Source organism: Corvus moneduloides, chromosome 3 (assembly GCF_009650955.1).
Source record: "Corvus moneduloides isolate bCorMon1 chromosome 3, bCorMon1.pri, whole genome shotgun sequence".
In the NCBI taxonomy this organism is placed as follows: domain Eukaryota; kingdom Metazoa; phylum Chordata; class Aves; order Passeriformes; family Corvidae; genus Corvus; species Corvus moneduloides.
The window spans coordinates 65523072-65547306 of NC_045478.1; the positions used below are offsets into that span (position 1 = coordinate 65523072).

General features: G+C 39.6%; 1 protein-coding gene across 6 annotated transcripts in view; it reads right to left on the reverse strand.

Moving 5' to 3' along the window:
- ADGRG6 (adhesion G protein-coupled receptor G6) overlaps nt 1-23649 on the reverse strand; it is a 111605-nt gene extending 87956 nt beyond the window's left edge. For 4 of the 6 annotated variants that reach the window (XM_032101995.1, XM_032101993.1, XM_032101996.1 and 1 more), the window contains exons 1-2: nt 23342-23649; nt 17610-17710 (exon numbers count right to left, since the gene is read on the reverse strand). In XM_032101995.1, the coding sequence (XP_031957886.1) occupies nt 17610-17710; nt 23342-23343 (103 nt within the window). In that variant the 5' untranslated portion in view covers nt 23344-23649. Of the gene's footprint in view, nt 1-17609; nt 17711-20186; nt 20228-22840; nt 23142-23341 lie in introns of those variants that run through there. The other 2 variants (XM_032101994.1, XM_032101999.1) reach the window with 2 other exon arrangements.
- Nucleotides 23650-24235: the final 586 nt, after the last annotated feature.

A 24235-nucleotide genomic window follows, 5' to 3' on the forward strand; every position in this document is an offset into this window, starting at 1 on the left:
ATGTAGCAGGACTACAGCAGCTTTGCTGCATACAGCAGACTTCTGCTCAAAGCAACTCTCTGCTTTGTCTGAAACCAGTCCTTCTCCCAGGACTGTATCCCCAACACTAACCAAAGGCCCAGTTTCATTTCAAAAGCCAAAGCAGGAGCTGTAAGGGGAAACCTTATTCTGGGTGTAATCTGTAACTCTTAGCACCGGTGCTATGTGAAATGTATTATTTCATGAAAAATGATTATGACAATAAAAAAACCCAGTTCCAGTGTACAAATATTTAACATTTTGTCTCACAGTTAAATCTCCTTTAAGCAAATTTTGTTTTTCCCTGCACATGAAAACACTGCTGCTTCATTTACAGACAACAAGCCACTCTGTTCTGAGAAAGCAATTGCTTTACAAGAAGTAATAGTATCAGAAGTTTCTTGGCATTCGGATTACTAAGAAAACAAAACCAGCACAACAGTGTTATCTTCCACTTAGAGCTGACATCTGCATGGTCTTTCAAACAGAAAGGTCTAAAAACCTCTGATGTCTGAACCAGCTGATCTCTGAACTGCCTACCAATAAGATATAATCTATTTATGTGACCATATCTGAGTTGATATGAGGATATGCAGAAGTGCTCTGTCTTTTTAGAGAGAGGTAGCACCATTAGTCCCATGGCTACCAGGTCTGCACTGTGCAGAATAACAGGTTTGCTCCCTCATTTGTAAGAAAGAACTCACAGCATATATGGTGCATTGCAGACTATCTTGGCTCCTTCTGCATCGTAGTTTATTTCTGTGTCTTCTGCATTTCAGAAGAAAGCAGAAATTAATCCTTTCTTTTTGCAGTAATGGCACTTTTCTTGCCTTCACATTCTGAGGGGAAAGCTATCATTTGACACCTCCACCAAGGTGTCAGAGGGTGGTCTAGCTATTCGTTGCAACTGAAAATGTTGTTCTGCTAACGTTCACAGTTGTGAGGAATTACCACTCAAGTGAGCTGCTCGAAGCTTTCATTACATTTTAATAAAGGACCTGAAGTACCGCTCAGTCCTTTCCACTGCTTGTCACCATGATCAAATACATGCTATTATTTTCGGGCCCATTTTTACCAGATGCAGTCACAGTCTAGAGCACTAGAACAGGAGTGTAATCACAAGTCATACGTTCTGAAGACTTGCTAATAATGTTAACACCTGTAAAGTTTGCTGGTAACTGGTAGTCAGGTAAAACTAGTTTACTACAGTTTTTCCCTCTGACCAGACCAGTGCCTTGGCTACCACAAAGGACCTGTGGTATAAGGAATGCTAGAATTAGTGGACACCTGGATAAATAAAATCTATTTGGGGAGTCAACATGACTTCTGTAAAGTGACATTTTGTCTTGTAAGCTTCTTGGAGTTCTCTGCAGGCTTCACTTGTGCTACGTGGGTTAATGTGACCCAGCTGACATGTTTCACTTGGATATCCAGAAAGTTTCTGGCAAAGACTTTCACCGTAAGCTTTAAAGGCCACTAAGAAGTCATTGTATCAAAAGCAAAGTTTTGGCACAGATAAGTAACTGGTTAAGAAGTAGGGCATAAGAGCAAACGTGAAGGTGTCAAAACACACAAAAGTCACCAGAAGAGTTGCACAGGGGTCTTTGCTGGGATCCTCACTAATTAGTGAATCCAGAAAGTATCTGGAAAAGCAGTAGAAGAGTACAGGCAAAGTTTGCTGATGATGGAAAGCTTCTCCAGACAGTAGATACCTTGAAGGCAAACTGTAAAGAACAGAAAAATGAGTCTCTTATAAGACAGAGTGACTAGGCAGTAAAATAACAAATAAAATTCAACATAGATAAGTATGACAGTGCCCTGAGAGCACTAAAAGCCCTTAATTGGCTTTCAGTTCTTGCTGGACATATGCTGTAGGTGTATCTGTCTCTGGCCTTTGTCTCTGGCTGCTCCTAACATGACTCTCTGGATGGACCCTGGACCTGCTTCTTCATCTTACCCTGTCTATTAGCCCAGCCCAGACATAGTGAGACAGTACCCAGTCAGTGAGGACTCTGTGCTGGTGTCAGTCTGGCTTCCAGATCCTCCTCCATCATGGGCAACCCAGCTCCTGCTGCTCCCAGCCAGGTGACAGCCCAGGGCACATGTGGATGTCCCAGCCTGGGTTTAATGAAGCTGTTGAGCCACAGGAAGAGGATGCATGGGTGTGGGTCCTGGGTGGGGATGGCCAGGGCAAAAGAAGAAGTAGCCAGGTACTCTTCAAGCTGGGAAAGAGACAAAGATCTAGAAAAGGTCTGTAGGTGAAAGGGAAAGGAGAGATAAGGAGTACCTGCTCACTCACATCACTTAGTGGCCCTTTGTTATAGAAGACAGGTTCAAATTAAGGAGAACAAGGTGGTCCTTCACACAGCAGGAAGTGGACACATGGCACGCCCTGCCTGAGGACAACTGTGGATGTAGGAGTTCAAAGGGAGTGGGCAACTAGCTGGCAGAAATCCATCGAAGGCTAAACAGGGAAGCCACACCAGCCTCAGTTAGATTTGCATTCCCAAAATGGAAGGAGTTAAAGACAGGGAGAGTTTTGAGGGAAAGTATCAAGTACACAGGCCTAGTTTTAACTCTTCTCTTCCAGGTGCCCAAATATGAACACTGGGCTGGTTTGACCCTTGTCTTAAAGAAGTAACAGACCTACTTCTGTTCCAAGGGCAGATGGGCATCAAGTTATAGGAAAAAAATTATTTGATGCAATCTGTAATCTGAAAATTGACACAGTTATTAAACATTTCATAATTTCTAGAAGACTCATTTGTCTTACCACTAGCTACAAGCCTGGAGAGTAAGAAAAACAACCTTAGCTCTAAAGGAAATCCTTTTTTAAGTCTGGTGTCTTAAGGATTACGATCCTTGTTCTTTTTGAGGATGTTGGCACCAAAGACACTAAGGAAGCAGAGGGTGCTTGGCACTGCATGCCAGTTCCAGTCTTTCATCTAGCAGACTATCTTAACATCAAAGATATCCCACCCTTTACTAAATATATTTATTTATTTACTTTATTTATTGCTGAAGAAGTAGGAATCTCTCCACAAAGCTCCGGGCACCCTGCCATTACCTCGGATACAGAGAAAGATTGTATGCATTACAGAGAACCCCACTTCCTAGAAAAATGCCACCTTCCCTCAAACTTCAGTCCACACAGGATCTGCTCATCCACACTCCAACACTCTTCAGTTGCTCCTTCAGAAACTAACACTGCAGAAGTAAAAGTCTTAACCATTTTTTCCCTAGATAGGTATTTTCTTGTCACTCTTTTGTTAAAAGTAACAAGGAATCCCCTATTCCTAATGCTAAGTGTTTTGGTTTTTATTTCCAACAGCACAACACAAATCAATCATCAGTAAACTAAAAATTACTGTGCCTTAAAAATAAACAAACACACCTAAAAGCAAACAAGCAAGAAAAAAACACCCCCAAAACACAACCCAAACTGCACCCACACATCACCCTGGAGAGAATACTGGAAAAGATGAAGAAATGGTATTTTTCAAATGCGTAACCAGAAATTCCCTGAAGCTATACATAGAATAAAAAATTGAAGTGAAAAAAATAATCTTTCAAGTGACAGGAGTATGCTGGAAGTATGACAACAGAATATCTCTCTGTTGCTTTTTTTCTTTTTTATTATGAAATACTGTTTTCTGGTGTTACATAGATTGTGCAGAGACAGGTTGCTGTTGTTCTAATTGCTGGATCATTCAAAGGCTGAAATAAATAATTAAATTTAAAAGGAAGTCGTAAGCAAATGGCTTCACAGGGAAGTAGTTTGATTACTCCAATCACTGTCAATTTCAGCTTCCTTATAATGTCTCAAAAATATAGTGGAGAACATCTTGATTAAGTCGGAATGAATGAAACAAGAAAAATAAGTAAATTACATTTTGTTGAGGACTTTCTGCTCTGCATATGGGATACATTAAAATTCTAACTACACATATCTAAGAGTAATTATAGTTTTATCTACATATACACAGACAACTCAACAGTATAACCCCTCCCAGAAACAGTCAGACACCATTAGGGTTGCACAATCAAGGACGACTGAAGTTAGGAAATGCCAGAGTTAACCTTCCTCTGGCCTTTGTGCACAGATAATTGAAAAAAAATCGTCAATTACATAATCACATACTACTGTTTTTGCAGGATCTCATTCAGTGCACAGGAAGGACAAATCCCATGAAATAAGCAACTTTGCAGTATCCGGCTTTACTTCTGTGCTTCCATGTGTTACCCCCAGCCTTGAAGTGATTCCAGTCCTCTCCTGAGACATTATCACTGACTTCCTCATGAGCTCTTCTGTGGTGCTCATTAGTATAACATTCGAACGTTTCTCCAACAGTCATTTTATTTAAAACTTACAATATGGCTGTGAGGGAAGAAGTTCTCTTTAACTCATTTTACAGAAGTATAGCTGGGGAATATCAAGATCAGAAGAATCTCCCGATGTTGGGCGTCTCCTTTCAGACATGCAAGAGCTAACTTGTGATTTGCAGCATTACATAGAGGTTAATATAGTCAAACACAGTTCCTATTCGCATCAGCTGCAATCAGAGATGAAAATCATTCTATAAGTTTACGTTAGTGACAGAAACTGAGACACATTAAAGACAGCCGAGAAATTCATTTGCTGAGCCATCTGTAACAGAAAATAGAGAGAGAATTCCATTTTCTAGCACAGCCTTCAGCCACCCTTGCCATGAGATCTTCTTGCAATCCAGTTCCTCATTCAGTGTACATATTTTACCTCTGGCCGCACTTTAAGCAAAGACCTTAAAAACCATGTTTGTTTTCAGCCTCCTGGCATGTCTGCTTTATACAAAACTAGAGGCCAATGACAAAAAGCAGGTGGCTTTGCAATAAACTCTCCATCATCACCATAGATGTGAAAATGGAAAAAGCCATAGGCAACCTGAATTCTTCAATTCTGTTTTTTCCTAATTACTGGGTTGCCAGCTTTCTAGCCTTAGTACTTTTTTTAATATATTTTCTTCCTAGATTTTTCTTCTATTATTTAAAATAAGTCAAATTTGAAAACTACCCTTGTGTGACAATCATAGGAAACCTTTCCCACTGGTCTGCCACACAGGTTTCCAACATATCAACTAAACTAGCAAGTGCTGATTCTAGATTATCATTCTCTATTTCACTAGTTGAATCCCAATCTTTTCCTCACCTCCACATAAGACAGGAAATTACTGCAAAATAAAAATATGTACATGTCTTACTCTTTGTCAGAATTGGTGTGATTAAAGGGTTGTGTTACTTTAAAGCCATAACAGACAAGTAAGAGCTATTTAATAGCATGTGGCATTTCAGAAATAAACATACTGTCATAATTAGGAAAGACAGATTACAAGGATGTGGCATTACCCATATGTAATTGGGAGCCTGGATATTCACTCAGACCTCTCTTATTGCTGCTGATAAAGAGGTGCTCACAATAAAAGCCATTATTCATTCAAGTCTCATACAGATATATTTTTCCATGACCAAAGCAGCCTGCACTCAAGAACGTAATTTACTTAAAGTGTGGACAAAAGATCTGTGCTATGTGTCTGGATTTATAAATCTGTCAGCGCATGTAGGCATACAGGAGATCCACCTGCACAATCCAAATAAACACAATACCGTGTTTCCATATGGATATTTGTCCTTAAACTGATACAAAATGTTAGTTCAACATTGGCTCCTATTAAAGTTGCATCGTAAACATATAATGTTTTAGGATCATTTTTATCAGCCATTTTTATAACTTTTAATAATTGTATTTTTTAAAGTAACATCAAAGAACAAGCCAAGTAGATTTATTTATGGCAGTACATAAGCACAGGGTAATGGCTGATGCCACCTCCAGACTATATATCTCCAGTGAGATATGATAATTCTACTTAGTACCTGTTTACTTATGAAAGCTCATGTTACATGGAGAAAATTAATAAAATACCACCATTATAATTATTATTTAATATTTACTGTATGACTTTAAGTGGACAATCCTCTTTGAGTTTCATTATAGCTTTAAAAACATAACAGGCAAGTTGCTAATCTTACTGAAAGCTTCATATGTGTAATACATACCATAACCCCAAGAAAGGTCCATAAGGTAACATATTTACCACGTCAGTGTTTAGACTGGGCATACTGGTCTTCAGTGTTACTCATAATTGTTGACAAATTGGTAAGTATAGCCCAACAGTGGTACATAATAGTGCAGAATATCTCCCTCCTTTCCAAGCAGCTGGTTCTTGAATGTACATAGCACCTTGGCCATACAAAGTCTACTCGACTGTCATATTTGTTACCATCAGTATTTGTATACACACATCTAAGTTTACACGCTGACACCATAATTACTATAAGGAATGATATAAGAGGAATAAATGGGGACTGTTGATGAGAACTATTGTGAGAGCCAGTATAAAAAAACTGAACCTCAAACACAAAGAGAATTATGACTAAGTATAAAGAACAAATTGCAAGTACCACAGAAGAGCTTCCTGGCAAGAAAAAAAGTTTCATCAACTGCTATTAAGTAGTTTATGTTTGTGACTCACAATGGTCACGTTTTGATGACCAGATTCTTGTTTAAGACCTTTTTTTTTGTTATTACAATATGTAGCACCATTTTTCCATTCTGCTGTCATTGCATCATTTCTTATATTGAATTCTGCAAAGGAAAACTAATTGAAATCTAACGTGAAATATCACAAATTGTGAAAAGACCTGATTTTTTTTTTTTTTTAAGTTTGGCTTGATCCCTGCTAATAAAAGATGTTTCTTCAGATTTCCACATATTTCAAGTGAATAAACACAGTAGCTGATTAAGATAAGAAGCATTGTAGACCTCACCCTAAAGATTAAAACTCTGGCCAGGCTGAGCTGTCTTCTCACTAGAAATGCATGCACTAAAGTAAAATAAGAGGAAAGCTCAAAAAATCATGCCACTAATAATCGAAAGCAATTCACTTCAAAAGGAAAAACAATGCTTTCCTCTGTGCATTAGTATTAAAAACAAGAGTGGATGTCTGCGTTCTTATGATATTTTAACTGACTGACAGTTACCAAACAATCCCCAAACAGATGCAGTAAACCTAGCTGAAAAAGAGAGTGATAGAGCAAAAATGCTGGCTTCTCCTTGGCTCAGTTTTTGAGAGTGCTGAGAATATTCATTTCCCACTGGATCTCTGGGAATCTGAGGTGCTCACTCCCACAAATGGTACCATGTCTCACAAAAAGCAGGAGCAGTGCTGGAAGAAAACGTCTTTCAGTACCAGTCCTTCCAGAAGAGTTTGTGCATCTGAATTTTTTGCTGCAGCTCAAGTCAATTCTTAAGTACCAAGAAAGGATTCACATGACATGGTGATTACACAGACAAAAAACAGAATACAAAAACCTCTTCCATTTCACTGGGTGAGATCACAGTAATCTGCAGACAAAACCAACAAGTTACAACATATAATCATTGCCAAGTGTACACAGCAACTCTTCTTTTGTTCTTTAAGCCTTTTTCCTTTCTGAACACTGAACAGTGATGCAGCACCATGCAAGCTAAGTCTTTTAAAGCCATGGGGCAGAACTTTGGCCTCTTCTGACAGAGGAACACTGCTTGGCCAAGACACAAACTTCCAAATAGGTTCTCATTGGACATTTGGGAAGGGATTTTCCAAAGAGCTCCACAGTGATGCACCTCTGCTCTTATTCAAGGATAGCAAAACCTGCACTGACTTTCGTGGGACCCAGTAAAATGAATGTTATGCAGTCCATGGAAGAACCACCAGAACATACACAGCTGAATATCCACTTGAGAATTTCCTTATATTTTATTCCAGAAGTTGTGCAAAATTATTTGAAGATTAAAGCAGATTTGTCTCAATTTCACTATTCCTAAGCATAAAAAAAGCACACACCTTCTATAAGATGATTTCTTTATTTTCTCAATCATGTTATTAGTAAGTTATTTGCCTTTACTTTCTTGAATACTTATTTAAGAAAATGAATGCTTTTAAGAAAACACGGCAAAATTTTAAAATTAATGTTGTAATCTGCTCCTTCAGATTCAGGACATTTATTAAACCAGAAAAATGATTAGGATGATAAAGCAAGATAAATGTTTTGAAAACAATAGCTTTAAAAACTGGACTCTTCTCAGTTACATTTCTGGCATCTACTACATTCCATTGCTATGATGTGCTATTCAGAAAAGATTTATGCAGCCAAGCATATTTTTCCTAAGATCTTAAGTTCAGCTATTAATTCTATGATTAAATTGCCAGTAATTCAATTCTGTTAAGCCCTTAAAAAAATAACAACTTCAAATACTTTTGTTGAAGGTAGTAGTCAAAGGAGTCAGTAAGCACAGGAGTTGTGTCAAATAGAGCACTTGTATCACATATGTCAACACTGCAAATAAAGAGGGAAAGAAACCCACCCAAAACTAAAGACAACTGACTATGCCAGATATTATTTGCAGGTAACTTTTAAGTTACAATTTTTTTGCCAGAGATTTAGAAATTTCTCATTTGTTATTACCCATATGTGAAAAATATGTGCATAATTTATTAGAGAGAGGGAGTGTGTACATAGAGAGATGTTTGCCTTTTTAATCCTCAGTACCATCTTATGATTGACATGTGCCACCAGAAGGAGAAATTTATTCTACCAATGCTACTTCTGCCTTTTTGGCTTTCATAGAGATCTTTCCAGGAATGCAGAAGTGTTAAATGCAATTCACTTGAAAAGCAGTAAAATAATCACTTAACAGTAGAGCAATTCCTCATATGCAGAGACAGACAGAGGGAAGCCCTGACGGGTGGCATTTCTAATATACAACGCCTTTGGCAGTTGCAATAGCAGGATTTTACCAGAAGCACATCCAATCCAAAATAAGATCAAAATACTGGACATCACAGAAACAGTACACTGTCAAAATCTGACATGCCAAAGAAAAAAACATACATTTTATAAACCAATTATATAATGAACTGTAACTGGATCAGCTGGTGCACGTTTGAGGCACCAGGTTTACCCATGTGAGGGAGGGGGCCCCTTATTTTTATTGTTACACTTCCTTTAAGTATCTTTATCCATCCAACAATATTTTTAAAACCCCACAACTTCTAACCCATTGTACAAATGATGCCTTTTTTCAACACCAGCATTTTGCCCTTTTATTTTTGTGTGTATATTACATACATACATGAAATATAATGGTTCTTTAAACCAAAATTAAAACCCAAGATGATTTAGCACCATTTGGGTGATTTGTTTTTCAAAACACTGGATGGGTGGGCACCCACACCCAAAATGAAATCTTTCAGTTATTTTAGATTTCATTGCAAAAGACATATTAATGTGTTCCTTTCTGTTTCAGAAACTGTTTTCAGAAACTTACCAGACAAGTTATTTCAGGATGCTCTGTATGCTTTCAGTATGATATATCACTAACATACTTTGGGTGTGGAAGACATTTAGACAGAATCAGAAGGAAAAAAACACTAAAAGATTCAAAATTTAAACCCATTTATTGACATTTCCTGTAAATTCAAAACAATGAGAAAAAACAGTTGCACTCACACCTCAAAAAAAAGTCTCATAGGACTGGGTTACTTGTACAAATGTCTCTGTGATAAACTTCAACCATGAGGTCTTTCTCTCCACCTAAAAAGCAAGTTCTGATTTAAAAATGCCTTGAGTTTCGTAGTATGGATTTGTCACTGCACAGTTCTTAATTAAAAGAGCTCTGAGAAGCCAGAGCATGCATCTGAACAAAACAAACTCTGTTCTAGACAGGGAGTTGCAGCTTTCTGTCTGACACCCGTTAAGAAGCATATTCATGAGTGAAAAAAACTGGAATTAGGAAAAAATCTCATTGCATTGTATCCTTTCAAAAATTAGGTTAGCTGTGTGACAGTCTTCTCATGGATCTACCCTGCAAGCTCTTGCAGATATTTAGCTCTGGAAAAAAAGCTGGTTTACAGTGTACTGGGAGACAGTTGGACTGCTTTGGGGATATCCAGAAGAAAAATGGTTTCAAGAATAGGAACTCACTTTTTGTCACTATTTAATTGAGTAAATTATTTTCCAATACACACTTTTTCAGTCTATAAGAACTTTCAAAAATTAATTTGTCTGAAAATATGCCATGCTGACACTTCCACACAATATAAACTCTCTTACATCTTAATTAATATAGCATTAGTTTTAGAGGATTGTGCAATCTGAGTCACCACTGTGGTGGCCTCTATTGTCAAATTTGACTATTTGTTACACTGGAATTGGGACAAACCAGTAAATAATTGAAAAGATGTTCAGAAGTTACTGAAAAGGAAATTCACAGAATGGGAATTGGTAAACATGTTTGGGAGCTGAAATCTTGAGGACAATTAGCAAAATTGTTTCCAACTAACAAATTGAAAACAGTCAACATATTGTTCAAGCAACTGTAGTTCCAGACAATAAGGGAAAAAATAAAGCAAAAAACTCCACGAAACCTACAACATGAAAGATCATAAAAGAAGAGCACAAGTTCATTGTGGTACCAAAAAAAATAGGACAGGAATTGGGTTTAGAGTCGAAAGTGGTTTGCTCTATCAAGAGAAGGCAATTAAAATTGACCAGTGTGAAAGATATCTGGAGGCCAGACTACATAGGCAGACCTCTAACTCTGAATTATACGTTAATTTTCCTGTACTGCAGCAAGAGTTAGAGCCTAGGCTGTCATTTACAGGAACCGAGCAGACTAACGAGCACTGAATGCAGACAAAACAAGAGGGGTTTCTGAAAACCCTCCCTTCCCTTGACATGCCTGCTTGTATTATCATATCTAGGGCAGGAAAAGTAGTTTTGGTTCAACGTACCACAGTAAGGGATGTACTTCTCTCATGTAACTTATCATTATTACTTTAATATTTTTGTTAACTCTGTAGAAAATGTTCACACTCTATAGCTAAAATACATTATTTTCCTCCCACAGGAGAGATATTTTTCTCTTCCATGATAAGACAAAGAAATTCAGAAACAGTACATGTGAATTATTTAATCAGATGTTTTTCATACACAATTTTAACAAGGAATATAACTTTCCAGGTGAGTTTTCTTATATCACAGTACCTTACTAGATTGTAGCTACAATACCCTCACTTGTTTTTTTTCAGATTCTTGAAAAATACACATCATATGTCTTTCTTCAGTTTAGTATTGTATATCTATCTCAGACATCTCTGTGCTGTGGTTGTGTGAAAATGCAAATGTTAACATTTCTCTATCAGAAAGTGATAACTGAGGTCTTGATCTAGTAAGCATTACGTGTTACACCTTGTGCAAAACACTTAAGCAACCCCACTAAGTAAACATAATATTATGTTCTAGCAAAAATAATCATGGGCATAACAACAGGCATGTAAAATCTGCAAGATCAGCCCTTCTGATTAATTAGGAAATGCTGACTTTGCAGTGGTAATTATGCACTTATAAAAGGTCCATTGGGATATTAAATCAACCATTTTAATCACTCAGTATTAATTGTGATACATATTGAAATGTACATCACACAATTGCTAGACTTGTATGTTAGGAACTTTTACCTGGAAAACTTCTGTTTCTAGTTAACACCTTCACTTCATGATGCAATGCTTCTCACACTAGTAATCCACAGGAGAAAAAAGGTGGCACACTCAAAGACTTCAGTTTTTTAATAAGACAGAAACACATTCTGTTCTAAAATGTTCATTCAGTTTATTGAGAGAAACTGACAAATATCATAAAAAATAATTTTTTCACATAATAACCTCTATCAGGGCAGCCGTTTGTAAAGCACAGCCCAGCTGGCCACAAGTCTTCTTGGGGCTATTTTTTGGATATACTACTAAGGTAGGTACTTTTATTATGTGTTGTCATAAATAGTATTGACAAACATTCAAACTTTTGTTGGCTATGTTTTTAATTTATAACAGAGGACAGAGAAAATGAGGCAAAAATAATTTATAAACAGATTCCAAAATACTGTAGGTCATAAAGATAGGACCTTCTGTGACAGGTTGTTCTTTCTTTGAAGGCATATTCTTTATAGCAGAAGTATATTTTTTAGCCTGTGCTCTAATAAAGGAGTGCAGAGACCCTGTACAATGAGGCTGTAGTCAGCTTAAAAATGCCTGAGCACATTCCATATCGGTTTGGCTGTGGGGGCGTATCAGAGCAGGGGGAAAAATCACTGTGCTTTTAAGGCAATACTGTCATGGTTAATGCAATGAGGTCGAAACATTTAAGGGAAAAGAATTACCAACACCATCAAAAGATTATAGCTAAAAAACGTAAACAGAGGTAATGAGAGGCAGGCTTCTGTGAAATTCATTTCAAGAGTAATTTACTTTTATATTAACAAACTGTCAACTAGGGGAAATACAAGAAAGACGACTAGCAACTTTTTCTCTGCAAGATTTGTATGAACAGAAATTGCAAACACATGCCTCAAGCCAGCAAAAATTTAGATATTAAACAGAACATAAAGGGGATAGCTTATGTTTTGTTTAAGCTAAATTAAAATATAAAAAAAAACCTGACAGAGAAAGAGGAAAGAATAAAAAAACCTTGGAGCTATTCATTAAATACACAGATTCCTCCTGACTAATCTCTCAATTACTCATGATTTATGTATGCCTCTGTAAGGAAAGAGACTGCCAGACTGAATATTTTTTCCAAACTTTTTACATTTCCTGACTTTTGCCATAACTTTCAGAAATAAGAATTTCCATGCCCGAGTCAGGGACGGCAGTATCAGTCACATTTACCCTGCTCTGCAATAAATGCACACCCATTCCCACCTCTGGGATGCCATGAGAGAAGTTTGACAAAGCACCAATAACAACTTTACAAAACCACTCCCTCTGTACGTGAGGATTGTGCTGACTGACTGGGTTAATGCCTTGGCACTTCGGTTCTAGCTCTGCACATGGTAAGAGAGAGGAAGATAAGGGAATGTGCTGACAACCATTTCATCATTTGCCGGGTGATAGGATCTTTGGCCCCTGTCTGGGGTAGGCAGCTTGAGATCTGTGGTGAAAAACCACACTTCCTGACTTGGCTGTGCCAGATAAAGCCCAATCCATTTTCACTATGTCACCAACTCTTGCTGCTAGCGCTGGTGGCATGAGCAATACTTCCCACCACATTGACTTCCCATCTCTTATTAGGCTTCTGAACCCACAGATTCACTCTGAAATGCTCCCATAAACAAGGGAGGACTTTAATCCCTCCTTTATCTACACAGGCCCAATTAAGGAGCATAACAGACAAAGAGGATCTTATATTGTGGATCATCCTCAGACATGTGGGTGAAGGACCTGACTTCAGACTTATTTTTTTTTCTTGATGAATTAAATACAGCACAAAATTTTACTTTGAATCACCACTAAAATTAAAATTCCAGAGGCTGTAATAGAAGTGAAATTTACACTTTGGTGAGCTCCTGAGAATTGATTAAACTGCTCTGAGGACATGGAAATGTGACTACAGACACCAGCGCACTTTACTGATGGATGACCAAAAGGACAAATGTTCACTCTGGCGTTAGCTACAGTCATAGTAATTTTGTGATAACATCAGTATGGGGCACAATCCAGAAATAGTGTAGTAAGAATTATAGATGTCCTCATGGCTTTACTAAAATAAATATTTTTCACATTCTGAATAAAACTAAATATGGATGCACAGCAGTCGAAACTTGAAACACTTATTGATTCTTATGTAATTATAAGTCTATTAATGACATAAGAAGGTGAAAACTCTTACGAGGATGTTGCCATCTTCTCAGATGTTCAAGTGTTCAAAACTGAAAGTCCAGTGCTGACAAGACACTCAAAAACTAGATTGGAAAATAATTATGCAAACTGCAATCTGCATTAAGGTCACTGAGAAAACTCCAGTTCTTCTCCTGGGTTACCACTGAGAGCACAGACAACTCCAAAAGACAGCACAATATTGAAACATTAGACATTTTGTTATGACAGCAGAAAAACAAAAAAGCAAGGGGGGACAAAAATGAACATTTTTGTGAGGTTACACACACCTGAAGCAGCAGATTTTTACTTTCAATACTGAGCTGCTGCTTCTTTATGTCAGATAAAAATGAAGCCATTGTGACAGGACAAACACCAAGACAATTTTTTAGGCACAGCAAAAGCACTGTCATATTTGAAGAAGTGGAATTTCCAAAGGATCTCCTCATTTCCCAGATTTTTAACCAAAAGAGATTCTACACGACAATGATTAAGAAAGAACTACAGATATTAGGGAAGTTTGGAAATTACATAATGTATTTCTCAGCCCCAGGGAAGAGGATTGTAGATTTAAAGCCATTTCTGGTAGATATTACTATACATTCCCAAGGACTGGGATTTCCCAGTCTTTCTTGACATCTATTTCACTGCTATCTAAACCTTTTGATGAGATGTCCTCCCCTCATTTATACTGCTGTAATTTAAGCCCATTTTTTTTTACCCTTTCAGCTACCTGGAAAGATTAGTCTATCCCTTCCCACTGCACCTACTTCCTTAAATATTCTCAGTTCTTATGCATTCCCTCTTCTGCCTATTATAGACCAAAAAAATCTTAGTTCTTTCCGTCTGCCTTCATTAGTTATGTTTTCTAGAACTCTGTTCACTCCGCTTGTTCTCTTTCGGACTCCCTGAAACCAATGAAATGTACATACAAACCAAAAGTTAGGAATATCTGAATGTCCTATAAAAGCAGATTTAACTAATTCTGTTTAAAACACCCCCATTCTAACAGTTCCTACGCAGTCCTTCCACTGGAAGACAGGCAAGCTGTTTACAAGGGAGGCAAGACATACACTTGTCACAGAGAAACTTAGGCACGACTAGATGACCCCCATAAGACCATCAGGGACATCTACCCCAGACAGGAATGGAAACCTGACAAGTTACTACCTGAGCTGTACTATAACTTCACCCTGACTCACAACACATGACCTGAAGCCAGTGTGCCCAAAGTGCATGGCTGCTGAGGTTTTAACTAAAGGACACGTTATATTTTTATCAATTTTTCCCCTGTTAATAATTTCTTTCTGTCTTTATTTTTCAAGTGTCGCAATCCATCCACTGATTCCTTTGAGGTATCAGACCTATATTTTTGGATTCCACTCCACTGGTGCACCTGCTTGTCAGTACCCTACTTACCAATTTGTGGTTAAACATTCTTTCCACAGACCATCCCTCTCCTGTCCTAAATTTTCTGCTATGTAATCCCTCTCCTAAGCTTTGTTTCCAAAAGCAGGCCCAGTACTGTAGTTTTCCTCAAACTAAACTATAAAATTATTACTTTTGCATTTTTCCATGTCACAGTATGACTGACATATTTATCCTTATGAATAGCCCCTTAAATAATCCGTAAAACCTGGACCTGATGATCTTAATCCCTCGCTTGTATGTAACCTTCTCTGGGCAAAGCTTAATAAGCACCAATAGCTTTCTAAGCTTACAGCTCACTTGAGAACCTGGATGAATGTCAGGCTTTTATGACATTTCTACTGTAAATTCAGTAAAGCTTAAGCTGCCAGAGAGATTATGAATACCATATGAATCCACAGCCAAAGTGACCAATACCTTTTAAGAACATGAAATAAAAAATGCAGGAACAGCAGTGTTTCCCACTTTGTTTGTCTTGTTTTATTACAAAAAGCAGATGGAAAGACTCTATTTTGAAGCAGAACCTATGCTTTTACTTCAACATAAAAAGAAATATGAACCCTGAGGGTCTACATGCAAGTGCTGCCAAATGACAAGCTCCTGTAAAGGTAAATATCTCATTTTTATTTCAGTCGAGTAATAACAGCAGACTACCTATCATCTCTTTCATTGCTGAACAGCAAACATCTGTCTGTTGAACCTGGGCATTTCCAGTGTACCTTATTTATCTACTTATCATTCATGCAGACAGGGAAATACCTTTTCCATTTATTAAAAGTTTTGAAGATTTCAAATCTATTCCTGCAGAGGCAAGAAAGGAAAAGCCCCCACAGGGATGCACTTGAGACTGGAACACTTCAGCTGCTTTTGCCAATCCAATGGTACAAATCATTTCATTGCTGAAGAGGTCAGCTAGGGGCATATATGATTTCATAGAAGTGTGTCTTGGAGTTTGGCATCTTGGAATTTGACCCTACTTGTTCAGCACCAGCACAGCTAGCCATGGTGTGCTGCAATTAGCTGAATGCACGGGTGAGTTTGTGGTTGGCTTTCTCTGTCCTCACAGAAGGCTGAGACCTTCTGGCTCACAGGGCTTAGGTTGCCGTGAGACCCACACTTTCAACTATCAGTTATCTGTTATGAAGAGGAATTAGCAAAGGATAATAATTTTGGCGTCCTAATGTTCTAGTCACCAGGTAACAGCACACAGCAGATGTAAATGAGAGAAGGTTTTGCTGATTTACTTTGTGCTAAGAATGGCAGCTGCATGGCTCAAGATCAAGTTTGGACCAGGAACATGGGGACACAGAATCCATCAGTCAATGGAGCCACAGGTGAGAGCAGATCCTAAATGCATTTTTGGGTACAGTTTAATGGAAATGGAAAACACCAATTAAAGTGACATGAATATGGAAAGTGCCACTGCACAGCAACAACATTATTTTGTCCTTAAAAAAAAAAAAGCGTAGGTTTTAAAAATTAACAAAAGCACTTTTTTTAAAAAATAAAAACATTACCAGAGAAGCTAGAAGCCCTTTCTATATATAAACAATCCTTTTTCCAATGGCAAGACTGTCAAAGCAAAACTACCCTTCTGATACAGAATTAGCTGAGCACCACAAGCTGCTCCAAAATTTTCATATGCTCCAGAATAAACGCCAGACAATTTTTTTCCAGCAAAGCAGCTGGATCTCCTAAAATACTTTGCACTCTAGTGGTTAGGACAAGACATTTAGTGAATGAAATCTCTCATTCATATGTTTAAAGAAAACAGTCAGAATATTACATTGCGCTGTGCTGAAGTGTCACCACAGATCAAGATGACGTCCGTTTAAACTGATGGTTCTTTACAGTGTACAGTTATCTTACTTGCATATACTTTGCTGAGGAATGTTTCTATTATTTGAGTCATAAAAAGCATTTAAAAATAATAAACACACTCCAGGTATTTTACAACTTTGAACTACAGTGAAGGGTTATTGAATACACAATCTGCACGCACAAACAGTACTGTGGAAAATGGAAGAACTACATGAATACTCACAGAATTTCAACAACCAGAAGAAATTCAAGAGAGGCAGGCATTAACAAGGTAAATGCAAAGAAAGAAGAAAATGAAAGAACTCAAAGAAGAAATCCAAAGGAAAAAAATAGCAATAACTCATAACAGCAAAATTGTAAAAACCGGCAAAAAGAAAATTCAGCAGTAGCTGAACACAGGACCCAAACTATAAAATCATAAATAGTAATTATAAAGCATCACTTTCATCAAAGTGTTATATTGTACAGAATTCAGTCATGTGTAAGCATAATCCTCGGTCATTATAACTTTGGGTCCTAGATCATTTATTTATGCAAGAAGATAAATTGCTGACTTACCTGCTTGCTGCATGCATATAATATAAGTGGTAAACAAGCAGAGACAGTGCTGCAGCTTCCATTTCCAGTGATAGCACCACATTTCACTGACATGAGACATCCTGGGGGAAAAAGAAAAGCAAGCAAGAATTCAGGGAGTTTTACAACAAGACAAGAAAATGAGGAAGATACTGTTGTTAGTCAAACTATTAACTAGCAGTACATAAAGTAGCGCTTGAAAATTATGGATGGCCCTAGTATTGCTTAAATGGAGACAAAAGTCTGCTAAAAAGGGTCAGAAATTATACTGTCTGGTTCTTAGCAGACAGCAAAGTGGAAGACTGGTCAGCATTGGGTTTCTAAGCAGTTAGATGAGGGTGGAATTTCAGTAAAAGAAACAAGAAGCACAGTCTGAAAGAGTTAATTTGTAGGGGTTTTTCTGGAATAGGAAGTTTTACACATATAAACACATTTATTCTATTAAATTATATATAATATATACATATTTGTTATTAAATAGATAAAGATGGTGGATGACAATTTGCCTCTGCCCTTAACAAGGCTTCCCATTTTTCACCTCTAATTTTTTGACAGCTATGACATTTTCTGCTGACAATTTTTATGAAAATCCTGAAACTTTCCATGCCAAAATGGAGGAGCTTATCTGTACTGCCAGAGAAATCAGGGACATCCTGATTATTTAATAAAATAAATGCAGTTATAGGAAAGTCTCTATCAGTTATAGCTTGAAGTTAAAGTTTTCTTCCCCTTAAAGCCTAGAGGATATTTAACAGCTAAACCAAAATGTTTCCTCCATTGTGGGCAGAACAGGAAGCAAAACTCTTAATAAATTTATTCAGACCTTTAACCATGCATCCTAAATGAATGGTGTTCCAATACCTTCATGTCTCATTCTATTCAACAAGTTAGCAGCAAGCAAAAAGAAGTAACAAGTAATGAAACACAACATGCATTTTTTTGACCGACTCCTTCCTCTCCTGTTTGGTGATGGTAACTGGCTTTTTTTCAGTAAGATATCATCTACCTATACTGAGGTAGATTAGGAGAAAACTCTTCCTTCTGCTCCACAGACATTGGCGTGAACCCACCAGCAAAAGCTGGGGGCAAATATAAAACCTTTTCCAGTGTAAGCTTCTTTTTTTCCCCAAAGTGGAAACCAATGCAGGAAGATAAACCATTGTAAAGGAACAACTAATGTTTCAGCTTTAAAAACAGTAATTCATCAAAGCAATTCTGTGGGCTAGACACCAACGGGCCCAGGTAAATGGCCCTTCAGCAGACTGCTGCAATCAGTTAGGCTTCCCTTGAGTGCAGTGCTACACAGCATAGGTATCTGATTACAAAAGAAGTTCAGTTCTTTGTGGGTAGTTATATCTAATTAGGCATCTGAAGCAGATTTATTTTTTCTGAGTTATTGTAAAGTCAAACTTAACAAGTGTTGAAGACAAGCACAGAAAACATGGGGCTCTGAAGTACAAGAATCTCTTTGATTAAGCCAGACATACAAAATAACTGGATTATCAAACAATAGAATTATTGTCCTTCAACTTAGTGATCCAAAAATCCCTATTAAAATCTCAGACAACAGAAAGCTGAGGTTTTGGAACTATTACTTTTCAATGTATATAATTCATAAATCCACAATGCATTTAAGATTAATTTAGAAAACTGAATTTGAACAGAAGTCCTTTGAAGGCATGAAAACAGTTACACGCACACACGAGCACATATGGCATGCACATATACTCGCAGAGTGGGGAAATGGAAATGTTGGGGCTAACAGCTTGACATACCAGAGGAACAAATGAATTTTCCTGTTCCTACAGAAGAAAGAATTTGCAGGTACTACAACCTGCATGCCATCCTGCTGCTTAATCTACCAATGCAAACCTGTAGAAGTGGTAGCATTACTGTTTTCTGTTGTTGGTTTGTTTTGAACAAGCACAGTTACAGTTATCAGACTACGAAACAAACAATTATTTATTAATTCATAATAAATCTGTATTGATTTTCATCAAACAGATAAATTGCCTGTATCGTCACTTTTGATATCTCTGTGAGCTCTGGCAAAGTTTTTGCTCATTTAATAACTGGAGAATCTAAGACACCATGTTTGAGATACTCAAGGAAAAATAACATGGCAATCTGCTGCTTAGGTCTGGTGTGAATGCACCCAGTCACCCTGCCTCTAGTGCCTTTTTAAAAGAACCTGAAATTCTACATTAGTCTGAAAGAAGTATTTAATTTGGCCAATTTCTATTGTTACTATTTACTTGCATTGCGATAATTCTTACAAGCCAGTACTCCATGGTACTCCAGGGTGATAGTTTACATTCTGTTTCCTCATCCTCACCCATGTAAAAAATGCTGGTCAAGAAAGATTTCAAGAACATAATCAACAACAGAGAACAGCATCAGTAAGTTCAAGCAATAAGGCAGAAAGGAGTAGCTATAAAGATTTTTCCCCAGCGTAAAAAGCTAGATAATTACATAATTGCTATTAAAAAATACACAATTCTCCACCAAAATAAATAAAACAAATATACAAAAAAATAGCAAACCATCTACTCCACTTACATTCTGTGTCATTGAAGACAAAACAATTCTCTTTACACCATCTCAGTTGACAAGAAAAAGGTTTATCAAACTCAGACAAGAATGAACACAGAAGAGCATGCTACCAAAAAACTCCACTAATATGGGCACCATGAGTCAGATCTGTTTCTTTTGGAGACAATCATTGAAGAACTATTTTACAAAGCATAACTGCTAGCTGAGTGCTATAAATTAGTGAGGAAAACAGTTATTTATATGTTTTTAGGATCTTGCAGAGACAAAAAGTCAAAATTCAGAAAACTGACTTCTCACAGCCTTACACTGTGATGCATAACACTCCTGTCCACACGAGAAGTTGTCAGGGATGAAAGGCAGATAACACACTTCCAACAAAAAGGCTTCTTCCACAAGAAAATCCATCCCTGATATTTTTATAATTTGACATTTCAGACAATTACGATAATGTGTTGTAACAACTGATAAATACTTCCCAGGCTTTAAAAAAATCACTAATTGCAGATATTATTCACCTCTTAATAGCCACTGTATTTATTTTAAGGTTCTTTTTCTTGATTACTAGTGTTAATCAACATCTAGAAGTGAATCCAAACAGCATATGAATAATTCTATAGAAAAATTAGGAAACAGTTCTGTGATTGTTTATATCTTATCAAGGGATGATATGGTCCCCTGACAGCACTGACTTGATGGCCCAAGAGACTCCTTTGGTCTTGTGTTATTTTAAATAGTATTATAAACGTCTGTTCTGTCATTTAATATTCTTTAACAGCGCAGGGAATGGATATCAGAACAGCAATATACTAAAACACACCATGAGTTTAGGTAAGCAAAGGGATGGACATTTGTCCATAACAAAGATCTCAGAAGAGATACAGATTACTTCAGTCTTTGTCTTTGGTTACACAAAAATTGCTGAACACTGTTCATAGTGAGTTTTCTTCTCTATTTTGTATCAATTTAAATGAAAAAGCCATGTTCTGTCCCCAGCTGGTAACACACTAGCAGCTCTGAAGAAATCACTCCAGATTGTCACAGAACCAAAACATTTAACCCAATATATCTGGGAATTATTAGGACACCTATGGTAAGTGCACATCTACTACAGATAGATATAGTCTCAAAACAGCAATCCCTCTCAACCTTTTGAGGGTTTTTGTGGGTTTTGGCCTTCTGTGAAGTCTGATTTTTCTGAAGTCTGAAGCGCTAATTTTTCTATGGACTTGCATTTCCCAGTGTAGACACTGTGTGACATGACCAGCTATGCACTCTAGCTACCATTTCAGTTCAGTCCAGCGCTACTTTCATTCCCTATAACATAGGGAGACAATGAGCTTATTCACAATTCATTCCAGAAGAGCAAAATAGACATGTAAATTATCTAAACCATAAATGGATAGTAATTTGACACAGTTCAAGATGGAATTACTGGGAGTTTTGCTACATCCAACTACTAAATCTTTTACTCCACATGCCAGCAGCCAGCTAGCAGGCAAAACAGCATTGCCTTGTACGGAATACACATGTCTGCAGGACAACATACACAAAATGTGAATAATGCTGGAGCATTTCATTTGTATACTGTACCATCCCAAAACATGCAATATAAATTTAAATACACCATCTTTTGTGTTCAAAACTTTGTCAAAAATTCCCTGGAGTAGGATGTGAATTCTGCCTGAGGCACACTGACAGGACTCTCTTTGGTCTTTGACATGTCTAAAGCTACTAAGGAAAAATGTTGCTGACACTTTAAAATTAAAGGAAAGACAACATCAATTTCACAATTTTTTTTCTCACATAGATTGTAAACAAAAAATATTTTAAGCTTAATCACTCTCAAGTGGAACTGCAAGTGAAAGATGATTGCAACTCACAGTTTAGTTCCCCAAGATTAATAGAGGTTAATTTAACTTTGAAATCATTACTTTAAACTGTAGTACATTAATGTCTTGAAAGATTAATTACACAATGCCCCTTAAAACTTTCATTTTGTTAAGCACTACTTGTTCCTAATTATTCTTACAGCCAACTTTGAAAACACCCTCATGATCATCAAGAGAGATGAAAAAAAAAAAAAAAAAAGACACTGCCTTTTAATTTAAACAGTATCAGCCCCATCAGATCCATCTAAGTCCCTTGGCTTTCCTTTCAAAAGGAACTTTTCCCAGTTGCAGGCAATAAATCTGGCTGTTTCCAACCCGGTAGCACCGCAACACGAAGTCTTTAGGAACTCCTAATTTCTGCCTTAACTTCACGACGCGGTGTGCGAACCCCCTGCCCTTTTTCATTTGTACTGATTCCCTCGGGTGCACCCACAGGTCCTCGCTCCTGACTGCGAAGGCACCGGCGGAACGCCTAACCCCAAACCTCAGCACGCCGCCTTATCTTCGGCGAGGGACAGTCAGTAAAGGAGAAATATTCCGGGGAAGGCACTCGGAGGCCAGGGCACTGTCCCGCCCGGGGCCGGTGGAGTTGGGCAGGAGGGGGAGCCTCCGACCCGGCCGCCCCTCGCCCCCCGAGGGTGGCGGAGCCCCGCGCTACCCCCGCTCCGTGCGCTGCGGAGAGTCGCGGTGCGGCTGGGAATGCTTTCTAAAGACCGCCCTGCCCTTCCTCTCCCCGTCCCTACTTTTTCCCTACTTGTGCTGGCACCTCACCTGGAAGGCTGCCTGTGGTGCCAGGGCTCCTCGACGTGAGCGGCCGCAGCGCCGAGCCGAGAGGCCGGGGCCGGGCGGATGCGGGGGCACCGCCGCTCAGGGCAGGCGGCCAGCGGGGCCAAGTGTTTCGCTACTTGTCCGCAAGCACGGGGAAATTCACCAGAGCGGTCCAAAGGACGGGGGTAGGGTGCCCTGCGAAAGGCACCGGCCGCCCGGGAGCCGGCAGGGCAGCCGCCGACGGACACGGAGCCCGGACGGGACAGAGCCCTGCCCTCTGAGGTCCCGGTCTGAAACTTCCCCGTTTCCCCATTCCTTCAGCCCTACCTACCTGCACGCCTCAGCCCTGACATTACTCACCACCTTCTGTGGGTGGTGGCGAAGCCCTGCTGATCCGCCCGGGGTTCCTCGCCCCGCGATGGAGCCCGCGGGGTTATCCGCGCTCCCCCAGCGCCCCGGGCGGCAGCCGCAGCCCTCGCCCCGGAGCCCGGAGAAGAGACTTACATGGTGACATTACGGGGCGGCTCTCCTCCGGGTCTCAGCAACCATCCTCCCGCGCTGCCGCTCGCTCTGCCTCTGCCCCGCTCCCTCGCCGGCTTCTCGCAAAGGTCATCGCTCCTTGCCCACCTCTCTTCCACGCCCGCGCCGATCCGCTCCTCCTCCGCCGCGATGCTTCTCCCACCCCGCGCCGCGGCGGGACCTGCCTCTCTCTTTGCACAAGTCGGGGAAACTTCGGCGTGGAGGGAAGCCGCCCCCGCGGAGGGCAGGAGCCGTCCCGCCCGCTCCCCGCGCCTGCTGCGCCCCGCAGTCAGGTGGCGGCCCCGGCGCGGCCCCGCGGGCTGGCCCGGCCCACCGCGCTCCGGGGGCAGGACGGGCCCGGCAGCCGCCGCCACCGGGGCCCCCAAGCACCCTCCGAGGAGCTGCTCCACGGGACCGGCGCGCCGCTCTGGGGAGAGGGATGGCTACCCCCGGAAAGGCGCTCCTCGGGTGGCAACACACGGCACCTTCCAGGCTGACACGGCCGTGCAGCGACCCGGCTCACTGGCTAGGGGCTAGGCCAGGGGTGTGCAGTCCCCAGGCACCCCTCGAGACATGATAGCCACAGGCCCAAAGCCACCCGCAAAGGACACGGGCCACTTCTGAGAAGATTCCATACTGGGGACACTGCCCTTGCCGGTCACAGCGCCCTGAGTGTGCAGCACCTCGCAGCATCCCAGCGGCAGCACGGCCCTGGGGACAAGCACACCCTGCACACTCTCCACACTGCGCACTGCAGAGGGAAGCGCACGTAAACCCACCTGCTCAACTCAAGAAAACTGTCCACTGTGTCCCAGAGCTGCTGGCACAGACTCCAAGGCACTTAAAGTGTGTCAAGTTTCCTTCGAAGCACAGAACACA